Raw genomic sequence first — 17,402 nt, 5'->3', positions numbered from 1 at the left:
ACAAGTTCCCAGGTGACATTCCTGCTGCAGTCCACGGATCTCACTTTGAGAGCCACTGGGAGTGGGGCCTGGGCAAGACCTTGGCGTGTACCAAGAATTGAAACAAATTCATCAAGATCTATTTATTTCTCTTAAGACCCTTCTCTTATAACTACAACTAGCACTGAAATCAACCTACTAGTTTAGCTTCTGGATTTTGCCAATTAACACAAAACCACTAGCTAAAAATATACATATTGCTGTATAAACAGGTACAACAATATCTTGTGTTTATATTAAACATGGTTTATTTCATTTGATTGTCACAAATGCCAGGGAGTGAAATCAGGTATCTCACCTGACATAAGAAGTAACTGGGACACAGAAAGGCTAAGTGACTTGTCTAAGGTCACACGGCTAGTTAATGATAGAACCAGGCTTAAGACTGGGTCATTTGAGCCCTGGACCAGCACAATTTCTATTAAACCAGGCTCTTTCATATTGTTCCCAACTTCTAAGACTTTGCCACCTTTTGGAGAAGCATTAATAAAAGTAGACACATGATAGTTCAAGTAATCAAATCAACAGAATACATAGATTTAAAGTGGCATTTTGTTCAGTGAAAAAGGAGTGAAACAAGTGATTTACAAGTTCAGAAATATCAGCAGTGATTTGCAGCTGATGTCGGGAAACCCTCCGTCTCCACCGATATTCAACTTCTTCCTACTCACTGACTACCACAACTGCCACCAAGTACACTCTGCCAGCAGGTAGCACCTGAGACAGTCACTGGAGGAACTATAGGCCACAGGTTTTCCTTTTGTCTGCTCATACACACCAACAGGATTGCTTAGCTCTGCTGGCAAAGCTCCTGGTTAAAGAGGTTGTTAGTATGTCTCTTTTAGGCTTTGGTTTGAATGGAAAAGACATGGTAGTCAACATACCATACCACCACCAAGATGACCAAGATGTACTTGAAAATCTAGAAGTGTGGGAAGACCACTGGATGTCTTTGAGTGTATGTATTACTTTTCTTGAAGTTCAGAGTAGAGATGCAGCTATTAAGTAAAGAATTGGGTGCATAAACACCCAATGAAGGCACAAAAGCTAAATAGCTTCGCACCAATAATCTTATGCAGTGAGAATAAGTCCAATCAGACCAAAGGAGTCGTTTCCAGTTACATTTTTACCTTTCCTTAGAGAACATTCTACCTTTCATTTTAGTTGATGTTTACATGTTGCCAAAAATAAAGCAAGGTTTGGCGGAAATGGTTAAGCAAGTAGTACTTCATACATCCACATCAGGAAATAATGATTTCATATACTGAGCCCTGAGTTCAAGTTCACTCTTATGCAGACAAAGAATACCCAACACATAGTGTAAGTATAGACTCCTGTCCAAAAATAGTGGTGCTGCTGGAGGTGAAGCTTGAGAGTCAGGGAGCTGTCCTATGGTGGTGGTGGTGGTGAGGGGTTATGAAAGTGCCAGTGATCTTAAATTTGATCCTTTCCAATGGTGGCAGTGGTGGTGGCATGAAACAGTGAGTCAGTGACTTAACAATTAATCTTGTCCAAAGGTGTTGGCCTGGGTGGGAGTTGGGGGGGGTGGCGTGGGTGGGAACAAGGGGCGGTGGGCCACCAGAGTCGGTGACCTAACAATCCTGTCCAAAGGTGTTCAAAGGGGGGGGGGCGCCTCGGGAGGCCACGAAACAGAGGGTCAGTGACGTTACAATGAATCCTGTCCAATGATCAGGGGTGGGCATGAAACAGAGCCAGTTAGTTTACATTTAATTCTGCCCAAATGTGGTGATAGCGGTGGAGGGCATGAAACAGCCACTATAAATGGTAAACGGCATGAAAATCAAAGTGCCAAGATGCAAGAAACATCTGTGCACAGTCACAGCCTGAAGTGCACAGTCAGCCCATCCAGAGAAGGCCTCCCAGAAAAAGGGCCTTGAGCGGCGCCTAAGACCGGATTCCGGGGGTGGGCTCCGGGCCTCCTCCCAGTGCCCTTGCATCTTAGCCAACCTTTCGGCCCACCCCGTAGGACCTAACCTGGGAGGAGCCCCGGGGCAGCTGCACTTGCCCGGCGCGGCAGAGTCTCAGGAGCCAGGGAGGTAAGCGGCGGCGCCCCGCCACACTCCGGCAAAAGAAAGCAGGGGCGGCGGCGGCCAATCAGCGGCCGGCGTGTGCAGCCGCGCGCCCCTCGTGTCCCCCGCGCCCCTCGCGCGCAGCGTACGTGCGGCGGCCGGCTCCGCCCCCATGGGCGGGGCCTGGGGAAGCCGCGGGCGGCCGGCTGCGGCCCGGGAGCTGCTGGAGCTGCTGGAGCTGCTGCTGCGGCTGCACCCGCGGCGCCGAGGCCGAGGCGGAGGCCGAGGCGCGCGCTTGGCGAACCAGCCGGGTCCGCGCGGCTCTGCTGCACCGGTCCCTGCGGCTGCCTGGGCGTCTCGGCTGATCTGTGCACTGCCCCGGCGAGGATGCGGCTGTTCAGGCGGCTGCTGAAGCAGCCGGTGCCCAAGCAGATCGAGCGCTACTCGCGTTTCTCGCCATCGCCGCTCTCCATCAAGCAGTTCCTGGACTTCGGTGAGTGTGGGGCCGCGGGACTGCTGCCTTCTGGGCCCGCCGCCTCCGCCGCGGGTCTCCGTAGCCTCCGGGCAAAGTCCGTGGGAACCACAGGCGGGGCTCCGGGGTGCCCGGGGGCTCTCCCAGGGGCTCCGATTTCGGGGCGTGGAGGAGCAGGGCCTGGCACCCAGACACCGGCCGGGGGTTACCCGGAGACACGGAAAGGGCGTCCGAGGACCCTCATCCAGGGCGAGACTCTCCAAACCTGTATCGTTAGCTTCAAATCTACTTGACACAGACCTCACCGCCCTTAAAACTTCGGAGCAGAATGCGGTGGCTTTTTAACGTTTTTATTTTTAGATTCTTTTCTTGGTTGGGTAAGAGCTGTTTAGAAACACCTTGAGGTCGAATAAATTATGCAATGGCAGTTTGTTCCTTTTCTGCTCTAAGGTGCTCCTGTGTGGCCGGAGCAGCAGGACTTGAACTGTTATCTTCTTCGTATTATGTTAAAGCAGTTAGAGGCCTGGACTGCAAATGCTTTAGATGCTGGGGAGGAGCGGACGTGTGGGCTCCTAGCGTCAGAGCAGGGTCTGATATAACCCTGGCCTCGGTGCCAGCACCTTGCGTCGCTTCTCTCCCTTTGTGTCCCACCCACCTTCTCCCCTCTCCAGTGGGCTGGTGCGCAGCTTCCCCCGATTGAGATGGGAGCGCAGAAGACCTGGCCCCCCACCTGCCTGAGGCCTAGCTGAGATGGGAATAGATTCCACCACCTTATGTGAACTGGATCGTGTTTCCCCAGAGTGGTGCCGTTTCAGCCGCGGAGCGAATACTCGCAATTGCTGAATGCGAGGGAGCTGGTGTGAAACACCTGCAAATAAAAGTGCGCACCCACGTATCAGAACAGAACTCGGCATCCTCGAAGGAAAATAAAATGGAACAGCAAAGATGTTCTAAGCTCTCAAGGGAAAATAATGGGGCGTTTGTTCATTTAATGAACTTGATGTGAATGTCAAGCGATGGTATCAGGTAGGCATAAAACTATGCGGAGTAGCTGGAATATTCGGGGAAGACCCAATATGCAAAGTGTGATGTTGTCCTAGTTAAAAAGTTGGGATAGGAAGAGAGGAATAGGTTCAAGTTGAGACCAAATGAAATTTTAAGCAACCAATTTGCCAGAGATTGCCGAGGAAAGTCAAAGTTCAGTGAGATGTTGATCTTTGTTGCATCTTAAACTTCACTCCCCAAAGCTTTTCAGTAGTTTTACTCTACCGTCTCTGGCCACTTGTGAGAATTTTAGAGGTTTAGGCAGCTCCTGACTTCAGAGTTTAGAAAGAAAATGTCAATGTTGCTATAAATAGCATGTTTTCCATCTCTAATTTATGGTTTAGAGAAGATTCTGGAGGTATTAACCTTTCATTGGGATAAACTGAGCTAGGTTAATTCACAATAAAAGGAATCCAGAAGCTCCCAGTTCCTTCCTTCCACCCTCAAAGTTGAATAGCTCTAATAGCTTGGCCAAATTTCAGTTGATTTATTTCTGTAGCAGCCAGCAGCTACCCATGTTAATAGGTGTCTTGGCAAGGATGTTATTTGAGTAGGAAAACCACAGTGGGGAATAGTGTTATTGTGGAAAACCCATGGGACCAGTATCTGGAAACGAGTGTTCTAATTCTTGTTCTGCCACTAACTCAAGAGTGTGGCCTTGGCTAAGTGACTGAACCTCACTGGGGTTTATTTGCCTCGTTAATTAAACGTGTGGATTGTATCAGGTCATCTCGAAAGCACAGCTGTGTGATTATAATTTCAAAGGAAAAGGGATGAACTTGTTAAGAGAAAATCCTCAAATCTTTTGATAGATATTTCCCATAAAAGGCTCTGACCTATTTTGGGAGCGCTGGAGGGATACACTAATCTAGGATAATGGAAGAAGCCTAATAATTGAAGTCTTTTCCTTATAAGGAAGCTCACAGAAGAGCTATATATAATTGTAGTGGAATTTTCTAGAAACTGTAAGCCTAGTTTGTAATACCCAGAGATGAATTGGGTGGCAGGCAGCCTGTCTTTAATGACAACAACTAGAAGAAGAGAGTTGTCACACAAAGGCCATCTCCACTTTTACCTTTACGTTAGTTCTTCTGGCTCTTGATAGAAGTTCTATTTTGGCAAGTGATGTGGGAGTTTGAGAATTTAGGATGGGTGTGGGGATATTTTTAAGGTGAGGAGAAAGAAGAGTAAAGAGGCATTATACTCTTGTATGATTGGAGAAAACTGCAGGGGAGGGCCACCTCAAATGCTTAAAGGACCAGGTGGGGAGCTCCAAATGACTATATGACGCCAGCGAGATGGAGACTGTGGCAAACTCCCAGGGATATGCTGGCTCCAGAAGGGGCAGCTGATTGGCACCAATTCAGTATATTTTAAAAGACCTGGGGCTCAAACAAAATAGATGCGTGGCCCGTGTTGACCCACAGGCTGCCACTTTGTGAACATTATGACTTTCTCCCTGGCTACTTTATAAAATGGGACATAAGAGCGACCAGAGAAAGGATATACACAGAATTTTGTGTTTACAGTATTTGTTATAACCACGTCAACAAATAAATTGCCGTTTCTATGGCCACTGAAATAGCTTCATTATACTAATGTATCCACACTAGTAAACAAGGAGATTATCTTCCTTAAATGTGAAGACTAAAACCGGTTGTTACTTCAGAAGCAGTGATTTTATTTTACAGGAGGGTTTCTCCGTCTCAGCACTCTTGACATTTTGGGACAGGTCATTGTTGTGGGGGGGCTGTCCTGGGCATTCTGGGAGGTGTCCTGAAGCAACATCCCTTGCCTCTACCCACTGGATGCCCATAGCACCCCCTTCCCCCAGTTGTGACAACCATACATGGTTCCAGACATCCCCATGGCCACTGGGGGAGGAAAGTAGCCCCGCCCCCCCAGGACCTCAGCTGTAAAGCATTTGGATCAGTGGTTTTCATGCCTGGGCCCCATCCGCCAAACTTCTAATGTAAATGATCTGGGGTGGTGTGCAGGGCATTGGTATTTTTAGAAGATTCCCAGGTTGTTCTAAAGCATAACCAGGGTTGAGAACCACTAATTAGATGAGCTTCTGGATCTAGAGTACTGTCCTCCTTTCATCTGTGTGTCGTATTTCTCTATGCCCTTTAAAATAATAGAAGTTTCTTGAATTCAATCTACTTGAAATATGGCCTTCCACATAGTTAGCAAGTGTAGCAAGAACAGCAAGTGTTCTAAACGGATTAGGAGTTTATAATGGCAAGAGTGCCTTCTAAAGAGTGAGATTTTTAAAAATGAGATTTTCTTTTGGGTCTGAGATTATAGTCACATGGTTCCAAATTCAAAAGGTGCAAAAGGACGTGGAAAAGTCAGCTTCCTACTTTTGTCCACTAGCCTCCCTGTTGTTGCATAAACGGTAGCTTGTTATACTTTTGTCTGGGCCTTGCTTTTTTGACTTAATACCTTAGAGAACTTTCTATATCTGTATCTGCAGAATTTCCTTTTATATGGCTTCTGAGATTTTGTTTATATGAGTGTACTGTAATTCATTAGCCAACTCTCTGTTGCTGGCTAGTAGATTGTTTCCAATCTTTGCTATGACAACCAGAGCTACACTGAATTATTGTGTGCATCGTTTCATGCATGAATGAGTGTATATGTAGGACAAATTCCTAAACATAGGATTGCTACATCAAAGGGTATGTGTATTTGAAATTTTGATAAGCATTGTCAAATAGAGGTTTTCTGTTTATCCTTGCACTAGAAGTTTGAGAGTACCTATTTTCCTACACTTTCACCACATTGTTACCAAACTTTTGATAAGTGAAAAACGATATCTAGATAGAACTTTTTTTCCCTTAAGTAAACTTTTTTATTTTAACTTTTTATTATGGAAAATTTTAAGCATATACAGAAGTCGAGAGAATAGTATGATGAACTCCTGGGTTCCTTCTATTGATATCCATGTGCTGTTTGTCTGTAGATGTTGTGTGTATGTGCGATCTGTTAGAGTTTCTTATCAAACAAGCATGCTTGTTTCAGAAAAAATAAATTTTTTCTTTTTCAATACTAAGACCAATTTATCTTTCAAATTATCTGTTCTTTAAAGACTTGGTAGAATCTTCCTATGAAACCTTTTAAACCTAGTGTATTTTGGGGACCATCGCTCTTTGACAACTTTCTCTATTCTGTGGTAATGATCAGTATAGATTTTTGGTCTCTTCTAGAGTTCCTTTTGATCTTTTTCTCTAGAAAATTATTCCAGTCATTGAAGTTTTTAAGTTGTAGTCTCTTATCAGTCTTAATTTTCCCTGTGGCTAGTCCTCGTTTATTTCTTTTATATTTGTTCTCCCCTCCCCACTTTCTTGATTAGATTAAATGGTGGTCTATTTCATTGGATTCATTTATTAGTTTTATGACTTTTGTTTTCTAGTTCATTAATGTCTACTTTGACTTTTTATTAATTCCCTCAGATCTCCTCGGGCTTATTTTGTTATACTTTTTTCTTTTTGAGTTAGATACATTTATTTTTTTTTTGTGAGGAAGATCAGCCCTGAGCTAACATCTATTGCCAATCCTCCTCCTTTTTTTTCCCTTTTTCTCCCCAAAGCCCCAGTAGATAGTTGTATGTTGTAGTTGCACATCCTGCTAGTTGCTATAGGTACTTCATTTCTGTTTTGTTTATTTCAATATTTAAGGCTACAGTTATTCCTCTGAGCGCTGCTTTAGCAGCTGATGTGTATCGTGTTTCATCCTTCTTCCTCCCAGCTCTTCTGCATCTTCAGATTTTTATTCTTCTATGAACTAAGAGTTGTTTGAGTTTTTAAATTTCCAGTGTAGTTGCATCCTGGATTTTAATTTTCTTTATGTTTAGTTTTGTTGCATGGTGATCAGAGAATGTTATCTGAGTCATTATTTCTTTAATTTATTGATGTTTACTTTGTAGCCCAATATATGATCATTTCCTGTGAATGTTCCTTGGGCAGCAAAAAGGTTATGCACTTCTCAGATTACACAGTTTGAAATATCAGATCTACCATATTAATTATGTTAAGTTTTCTATACCTTACTTTTTTTATCTATTTGATCTGTCATGGCCCGAAAGAAGTTCAGGTCTCCTTATAACATGATTCTGTTTCTCTATATCTCTCCTATAATTTTTGCTTTATGCCTGTTAATGTTATGTTTGCTGCTTAGATATTCTTAACTGTCATGTCCTCATTGTGAGATGTACCCTTTAGCGATAGAGTGCTGCCCTTTTACTAGTTTAATGCTTTTTGGCCTGGATTCAACCTTATTTGACATTGAGATTCAGACCTCTGTTTTCCTCTTGTTTACATTTCTGGTAGAGCATTGCCATCCTTTTATTTTCAGTCTTTCTGGATTACTTTGCTTTAAATATTGTCTTAAAATGTAGTATAAAGTTGGATTTTGCTTTGTGAATCAAACTTTTATGTGGTTAAGTTTAACCAATTTGTTTGTTGATATGACAGATCTGTCATCTGTAATGATAAACATCTGTAATTTTCTTTTGCTTTCTATTTTTAATACCTTAATTTTTAAAACCATATTATATATCTTATTTTCTTTGTTTTATTTCTTTTAATAATGAGGTTTGCATTTTTGGCTCCAGTGATTATCTTTGTAATTATTTCTTTAGACCTTCTTTGTCCAGTGTGGTCAGCACTAGTGACATGAGTCTGTGGAGCACTTGAAATGTGTGACTGAGAAACTGAATTGATTGAATTAAAATTTTAATTTAAAACATACTTGATTCAGTTAATTGGAAAACTTCTAAGTATATTTAGAACACTTTGGATATGTGACTCTACCCTAACTGTAAATTTGATGAAATCTAATTATGGGTCAGTTATTTCTGATAGAAATTTAGCTTTTGAATCGAGATGTGCTATAAGATACACACTGGATTTCAAAGACTTAATATTAAAAACAGCAAAATAATACATTTTTGTATTGATTCCATGTTGAAATGATAATATTTTGGATATGTTGGATTAAATATCAAACATTTCACCTGTTTCTTTTTATGTTAATGTGGCTGCTAGGAAATTTTAAATTACATATGTGGCTCACATTATATTTCTATTGGACAGTGAGGCTTCAGATAGTATATATTAATTTCTTATTAGGAGTAGTAGAAACATCACATTTTAATGTTCAGAATAAAATTTATTGACTTTATTTCTCGATATAGCTTTTACATTTTTTCCCCCTGTAAACCTGTTACTCTCAGGATTGGGGGGCCAATTTATTGTCTTTGAATGGCAGTTAATGCTATGGTGGTTCTTTGTTATATTTGCAAAAGTTTGAGGTCTTTCTATTAAATAGTTGTTTTGAATTAAAAGTTCTCTTCATGCTATAAGAAAAGGACAACTTGGACTGTTATTACATAAACTGAAGATAGAACTTTCTGAATCTTGAATGAGTTCTTAGGAAATGGTTGACATTTTCATTTGGATGTGCTTGTCATCTTTCAGCCTCACCCTGTCCACTGCTGGTTCCTTCGTTAATCACTTTTATCACCTCCCTGAAGATTTGCTTCCCATTTGTTTTATTTCCCAGTTCCTTTACACTTGTCTTTTGCACAGCTCTACCTGTATTAAAGGCATCTGCTCCTGCCTCCTGTTGTTTTATTTGATTCTAAACAGCCTCCGCAGAGGGTGGGCGCTCGCCTCTTCGTAATCTCTCACAGCTTCCTCAGCTGTTTGCTCTCTGCACAGAGTTGGCATTCCATAAATGGTGATTACTGACTCCATATAAAGGTTATTAAACATTATGTCACCTTAATTTAGTTAGCTGTTATATAAGTTTAAACTTCTGTAATGTCCCCACATTTAAATATAGCATCTCCCAAATAAAATTGCCAGAAAGCAAGTTGTCTGACAACTCTGCCTTCTTTTCACAGAAAAGATTTCTACCATAATCACACTGGTTCTGTGCACCTCGGAGCCTTTAGCTATTAGAAGGCAGCGGCCAGTTTCCCTGTTTTTACAATTCTTGAGGTTTAAGGGCCCACCCGCCTTCTGTTTTCCCTTAGAAAGTATTTTAAGATTCCCACACCCACAGAGAAGTTGACTTTGGTTCCAAATGACCGATCTTCCAAAAGTCTCGGTTTTTTAAGTCGTTTTGCTCCTTGAAGCCTGATTACCACCGGGGAGAACAGTGATTTTGTTTCTGGAGAAGACAAAAAGGTTTTGTTTTGGTTTTTAACTGTGTTAGGAAAAAGGGAAGACAATCGCATTCTGTTTCTGAGTGTTTATTTTGTACCTTTACATATTATATACATGACACACCTTTCTGTAAGCAGGAAGGTTTTTCTACTGTGAGGAGTTGCCAGGAATTAGACTAACCCGCCTGGAGATAGAAGCCAACTATTCAGAATTAAAGGGGAAGAGAACAATTTCCTTTAGGGGAATGCTCTCTAGCTTGGCTTACTGCATCTTGATCAATATTTAAATTTCAAGAACGAATTGGCTTTGGGGCCTTACTGACCTGCTAGGGCTGGATTGCAGCGTAACCTGGTTTATCAGGCTCTGGGCACTAAAAGTGTAGCTCCAGCTTCCTTATTTTTGTAGTTTTCTGTGCTTTTGAAGGGGAGACACAGCCACACTGCCTGACGTATTGATGTTTGGGTGTTTTCCTCCCATTAAGTTTTGGGAGATTGATCAGACTGTTGGCAAGATTTGGGATACCTTGCATTTACTTGTCACTGGATGGACTCAGAAAATATCACCACTTTTCCTCTTCCTTTATATTGTACGGGCATTCAGTTATTTGACTTCCATGATAATCTGATTTCAGAGTTGGGCAAATCCTTTTATTTTAGGAATACCTAAAATAGGTTGTCGAACTATAGTCTGAGGGCCAGCCACCTGTTTTGTTTTTTAATTAATAGACTTTATTTTTAAGAGTAGTTTTCGGTTCACAGCAAAATTGAGCAAAAAGTGCAGGGAGCTCCCAAACACACCTGCCTCCCCAAATACAGCCTCCCCCGCCATCTATATCCTGAACCAGTGTGGGACATTTGTTACAATTGATGAAGTAGCGTTGACTCATCATCACCCCCCAAAGTCCATAGTTTACATTAGGGTTCACTCTTTGTGTTGTATACTGTATGGTTTTGACAACACCTGTTTTTATTTTTTTTACTGGAACACAGCCACGCCCATTCATCTGTGGCGTCTGTCCCTCCACCACGGCGGAGTTGAGTAGTTGCCACAGAGACTGTGTGGCCAGAAAAGCCAAAAATGTTTACCATCTGGCCCCTTACAGCAAGTTTGCGACCTCTAGTCTAAGAGAATTCTTGTCAGAGACAATTTGGCTCCCAGTTAAAGAAGCTTGCAGTGATTGCTGGGAATTTGCATTTAAATGATAAAGCTGGGTTTCTCCTGTTTGCTGGTAATCAACAGTATACCTTGGCTATCTGGAGGGTGACTTTTGGGGTAGCGAAGACTTTTCCTGGTTTGGTAATTGGTGGTTTACCTAGAGGTTATGTACCCCTGAGTGGAATTACTACGTGAAAGGCTTTGAGGGATTTTACAGATTTAATCTGCAAGGCTGTCAGCAAAGTTTAAGTGTACCAGTTTCTCCACAGCCCTGCCAAAATGAGGTTTTGTGATTTTAATTGTATAATAGGTAACATAGAAGCTAGAAGTTTTATTTTTTCCCTGTGTGGGTTTATTCTCTGCATTTTGTTGTGTGTAAAGTGCCCTTGACCATTCAGTAACTGGAATCTGAAGTTTTAATCATTTGCATGAATTCCTTGCGTATGTTTGGCATAGTAAGTTATTGTGCTGTGTAAATATTGTTTCCCATTGTGTTCCCTTCTCTGGCAAAGTAATTATCAAAGTATAGAGTTAAAGGCGTTTGGAAAGAATATCATCTCTAATTCTTGCATCCAGTTTTTGTGATAGCGTTCCAGCTTTTGCCCATATATTTACATATGTTAACACTGGGTGTCGGTTTCCTTCCTTACAGGCTGAGTTTTTATACACTCAATCATCTACAGTGCTTATATCATGGTCAGATTTATCACCGATAGCATTTTGTAAATTGTTACTAAATCCCTCTGGAATTTATTGCCATTTCTGATGAGACTTTCGTAGCTACCTCATTTTTGCTCTGTTCTGCTGTCCAGTTGCACAGCAACAGTTGTTAAGACCTCAAATCTCTGTTGTTGGTTCTGTTTAATCACATACTAAGTTCACAGACTAGTTTATGTTTGTGGGTTCTATTCAATAGAACAACTTTTCTGATTTTAACTAAATATCATATGCTAAGTTTTGCCTTGTAATTTGTGTTGAAATTTGGTGAGGGCAGTTGCTTATTTATTACCTTAGGTTTTTAGAAATTCTTGCTGTTCTTGCCCACTTATTCTTCCTGATAAATTTGTTAGCTTATAGAAAATGTGCTGAGGGGACTGTGGAAGGATTACTTGGCGTTCATTGAAACTAGCCTGGAATCATCTTCAGTTAGCCCATTTCGCTTTTATGGCGGGGAGGGCCAGTTTACCTCCATGCTTCCCCTCATGGCAGAGCTGGGTTTGATTGTGACCCACAGCGGTGTCCTTCATGTACTTTAAGGACAACCCCGTTCCTGGTCAGTGTCTCATCTTTACTGAGATTATACTTCCTGCCATAATGAATGGCACAAAAATTACAGCAAACTATTACGTTTACACAGGTCGATATTTATATTCCCTCTAATTGAATATTTGGGGTTCTAACTCGATGGCAGATTGTTTCCGTAAGCATCACCCAAGCAGTCATGATTTTATTTTCATTCTTAGATTTGAACTGTAATTCCACTGGACCATTTGAGTTGTACCAGTGCTGCTTTCTTTCTTACTAGGGCATGGAGGTCAGGATATAATCGTTTCATTGTTAGGAATAAATTTCCAAGTATCTCTCTAACATTTTTCCAAAGCATGAAGTTAAATCTTTCCCCATGTGTTGTTGGCCAGAAAACGGTAGGGCCCTTTGAAATTTGTAGCATGCATATTTTTTCCCGACAAATTGTTATGTTTTCATAGACCAGAGCATACTCAGGACTTGATCCGATCCTTCCCTTTGATTTGTTCTAGTAGAGTACAATGTTTCCTTGAGCTTGGTAGCAGTTAGTCCTTAATACATGACTGTGGACTTTGTATAAATTTGGTTAATTTCTCCTCCTGCTTCTGAGATTAAATAGAAAGCAAAGTGGTAATTGCTATATTACTGTTCCTATACTAGTCACATAATGTGCTCAAGTGAACACTTTATTTCTAATAAACCCTTAAGCTGCTTGCTCACAGCAAGTCTCCCTGTCTCTAGAAACTGCCCTTCATACATAGGGGGACCGCTTATTTGGTTAGTGCTCTTTACACATTCTCCACCATGTCGTCTCTGGCCTATGTACTCATATTCCTGCTTCTTTAACATGAGCTTGGCTTCAGTAAAGCTGTTCGAGGAGGAAATTAAAATGGACTCGCTTGAAACTGAAAAAGACTCAGTAGATTCAACCAGCATTTGCTGAGTGCTTATCAACACTTGGTATAAAATATGGTATTGGAATTCTCACAACAGTCATGTCCATTTTACAAATTGGGAAACTGAGGTTCAGGGCAGGTAAGAAAATTACCCACACATACAGTAGGTGGTAGAGCCAGGGGTCCCACCACCTGCTTGTCTTACACCCCCTCTGTAGCTGAGAAAGTAGGAAAGGATTGGGTGTGGGAATCCTTTGGGAAAAAAACACGCTGGAGGAAAGGATCGACAAGTGCACTGTCACCGCTTGTCAAGAGACCACATCCTGGAGTACAGCCATTTGCTTCATGAGTGTGTTCAGCAGTTTTTATCTTCCCCATTTAGGATCATCTAAAAGAGAAGGAGAAAAAAGATAGTTGATAATGCTGAAAAGTCTCTTAAGACTATGAAGAGGTTTGTGGTCTAAGAGGCTGAAACAAAACTGAAACATGAAAATAGAGACTAAAAATAGATGGGTAAATAGACAAGTTTGGGATGCTTAATAGCCTCTGTCTGAGCCTGAGGAGTTCTGTGATTTGTTTTCCCTCATTGAATGTTCTGTGATTAGAGGCTAGTCAGTGGTTCTCAGTCCTGGCTGCTCAAGAGAATCATCTAGGGAGCTCCTAAAACTAGTGGTGCCTGCCCCTCATAGAAGCCAATTAAATCAACCTCTGGAGGTAGGGTCTAGGCGCTGGTATTTTTGAGTTACCCAGGTGGTTGTAATATGCTTCCAGACTTAAGAACTACTGTGTTAGATCCGGTAAAATTTTTGCCTAAGCCTAAGAGCTATGAACCACTTTAGGGGATAGTCTGTGAGATGCTGAAGGTTAATACTTAAGTAGTTTAGGAGTCCATCAGCATTAGTTGAACACGCTGGATTTAGAATGAAATGGAAACTGAGAAGCATTGGGAAATTGCCGGGGCCGAGTCGCTGCCTTTGAGGAGCTTATAGATAAATGAGAAGTTGGGACAAATACAGAAATTTATGTTTGCCAGCCAAAATTTATGAATCCTGGGAGTTTGTGGCATGCTTTCCTGCTGTCCCTACCTTTCCCTTGAAGGTTTGTATAATGGGGGTTGTTTTGGGGAATGTGTGAGGTGTCAACCCAATTGTCCTTTATCCGAAGTATCCTTGGAGGCTTTGCTGATGGAGAACACAAATAGATGAACTAATGTAAATGTGGGTACTCTTTTCCTTGATTTCTCGCTCCTTTCCTTGGCTGCTTACTCCTAGCCATGCGCCAGAGTTGTCCCAGAATTTACATTATTAGGCAAGGTTGGGGTAGGGTAAATAACTGTAAAATGTAGAGATACAAACCCAAATCTTATCCGCTTAGATTCATTCAGTGGGAACTTGAGCTTAGAGACCATCTGTCCAACCTCCCCAATTTTACACATGGGAAAGTGGAAGGCCGGAGTAACAAAGAGACTGCCCAAACCATCAGCTAGTTGTTGACGTAACATCTTGGTCACCTCTTGCAAAGTGAACCAGAAATTATTCTTTCTAGGAGGCAAAGGGAACTTACATTTATGGACCACTCTCTGCCAGACACAATAGTAGGCAGATATAGCTATAATTCTCACAACATCCAGGTGAAGTATGTTTCCATTTCTTGGATGAAGATGCTAAAGCTTAGATGATTTAAGTATCTTACCTAAGCAAAGTTAGGGGCAGAACCACCGGTAAAATTCAGGTAGATTGAGCTTTTAAACCTATGCTTATTTTTCAGTTCAGCACAGTATACCATTTCATTCAATATAATATACCATTGCCCCAATGCAATTCTTTCTAGCAAACAGAGTGTCTATTAGTAATGCTGAGGTTTTGTCTGAATTCGTTCTGTTAGACAGTCAGGAAATTGCGTAATCAAATGCTCATCAAGTCTTATCATTTCCAAACTATCAGATTGATACCTACTTCATTTACTTACACTGAAACAATTCTTGTTCTGAGGACCACCACCGCTTGTTAGTCTGCCTGTTGTCTCTGGGAATATGAGAAGCAGTCTATGCAGACTTGTACTCAAGTCTTAATTTCTGGTGTCTACCAATAGTGCAAGCTTGGGCAGATCACTTAATCCCACTACACTTCAGCATCTTTATCTACAAAAGAGAGATGATAGCATTTCATCATGGGCTTGTTGCACTGGTGAAATTGACAACGTGCAGCACAATGCATGGCGTTTGGTAGGTGCTCAGTAGACACTGGCTGTGCTTTTATTATGGGAGGTTAGTGACGCAGCACTTCCTGGATGAAATCAGCTTCCTGCTGAGAATAAAAGCTGCGTAGGGAGCTCTTAACCTTGAATATTAATTAAAGTTTGTTGACTGAAGGTCTCAGCTATATAAACTGATCATTTTCCAAGAAACATAGCACTTTCAGTTCTTTTGTGCTTTGAGTGTGATTGGCTTTGGATCCTCTTCATTCACTGTAATGGTTAACTTAACATTTGCCTCAGTTAACCTCAAAGATGACTACAGTGTGACCTTTACTTAACTATTCCTGCTTCCATGACAACAAGGCATCCTATAACTCACCAACCCACGGTTAGGACTAGATCCTCAGGCCCCTTCTGGAATTAGGTTGATATGGATCTGTGTGGTGGCTTTGGATACAGTCGTTGCTCACATGCTCTAGCTGGTCAAAGCTCTATTTGTGATATCAATTCTGAACACATCTGTGCCTTTCTCTCCACTCTCTGGCCTGACACACCACATTGACAGTTACTGCCACTTTATTATCACTTTCCTACCTATCTTTTGGCTCCTCTTCCCCTAACTTTAAGGATTTGAATACCCCTAACCAAATATGCAGAATGATCTGACTATAAGAGGAATTTACTGTTACCAGCAAATGTTACCTTGCACTCCTGAATTTTATTTGCTATAGTAAGTTTATATGGAAACTTACTAGGTATTTTAATTTTCAGTTCTAATCAGGAAATATTTATTAAACACCTACAGTGTGCCAGGTATTGTGCTAATGGGCTCTTCAGTTTTCTGAGGAATCCTGGGACCCACGGGACATAGAACTCAGTGACTGGGGGCAATGGCAGAGGGGTTGCTCAGGCGGAGGGCACAAGTTGTGGGCCCATGGTGAAATCCATTACAACTTGCTTTGGCTTTATCCAGCATACAGAGGGGCAAGTTTCTTGCTAATCTGTTTATGGACATATATAGTATTTCAAAAGAGTAGGCAAAGAGAATTTCTAGAGAGAGAGGCTCAAGGTGCTGGTGGATGTTACTCATTTTCCCTCAGCACAGAGACAGATGTCCTTCAGAGAAGGATCCAGTGACCCTCACCTACCTTAATTAAGAACTCCGTCACGATCACCTTGTACCCTCTTTTCCTATAACAACAACAAATATCATTACATGAAGGTACCGTGGGCTTCAGACCCCATGAGGAAGATCTGCATATAGTAGCATGTTCTGTGTGAGATTTTGATATATATTTTTTAGAATAGAATGGCTCTAGAGGGTTTTTTTTTTTAAATAATAGAATGGCTCTAGTTATAGGAAGACCTTTTTTAGAAGACTTTTTTTCTTTTAAAACACTTTTTAATGACTACATATTTCCTCATGTAAATATACAATATTGTAATTTATTATACTATTCCTTTATTGTTGGCTATTTAGGTTGTTTACAATGTCCCTCCCAAGCCTTTTTTTGTGAGGAAGATCAGCACTGAGCTAACATCCGTGCCAATCCTCCTCTTTTTTTTTTTTGTGAGGAAGATCGGCCCTGAGCTAACATCTGCCAGTCCTCCTCTTTTTGCTGAGTAAGACTGGCCCTGGGCTAGCATCCATGCCCATCTTCCTCTACTTTATATGGGACGCCACCACAGCATGGCCAGACGGGCGGTGGGTCGGTGCACGCCCAAGATCCGAACCCGGGCTGCCAGTAGCGGAGGGCGTGCACTTAACTGCTAAGCCACGGGGCTGGCCCCCCCCTCCCCAACCTTTTATTTGGAAGAATTTCAGACCTTAGGAAAAGTTGTAAGAAGAATACAGTTAACACCCATGTCTAGCACCTAGATTCACCAGTTGCTTTGCCATACTTTCTTTGTATCTCTCTCCCCTCCATCCATCCCTATCCCTATCTTCTCCCTTCCTCCCTCCCCCCCCAACACATGCTTTTTTGGCTGAACCATTTGAGAGTAAGTTGCAGACATCATGACTACCACTAGATACTTAAGTATGTGTATCCTAAGCATCAGAGTATTCTCCTAATAACCATGATACACTTATCACTGATCACTGGGGAATTTATCATTGATATAATAAAATTGAATATTCAGATTTCCCCTA

General features: G+C 41.7%; 1 protein-coding gene across 3 annotated transcripts in view; it reads left to right on the top strand.

Annotated features, from left to right (window-relative positions):
• The first annotated feature begins 2,275 nt into the window (after positions 1–2,275).
• The window catches only part of PDK3 (pyruvate dehydrogenase kinase 3), a 62,354-nt gene continuing 47,227 nt past the window's right edge, over positions 2,276–17,402 (top strand). Inside the window, exon 1 of one of the 3 annotated variants that reach the window (XM_087427128.1) lies at positions 2,276–2,562. In XM_087427128.1, coding sequence (XP_087283254.1) covers positions 2,457–2,562 — 106 coding nt within the window. In that variant the 5' untranslated portion in view covers positions 2,276–2,456. The remainder of the gene's footprint in view (positions 2,563–17,402) is intronic. The other 2 variants (XM_087427127.1, XM_004435208.3) reach the window with 2 other exon arrangements.

The sequence above is a fragment of the Ceratotherium simum genome, chromosome X, assembly GCF_057802395.1.
Source record: "Ceratotherium simum simum isolate JZ-2026a chromosome X, ASM5780239v1, whole genome shotgun sequence".
Taxonomy (NCBI): domain Eukaryota; kingdom Metazoa; phylum Chordata; class Mammalia; order Perissodactyla; family Rhinocerotidae; genus Ceratotherium; species Ceratotherium simum.
Note: the sequence above shows the minus strand (reverse complement) of the source record. Positions and strands in the feature narration are given on the sequence as shown.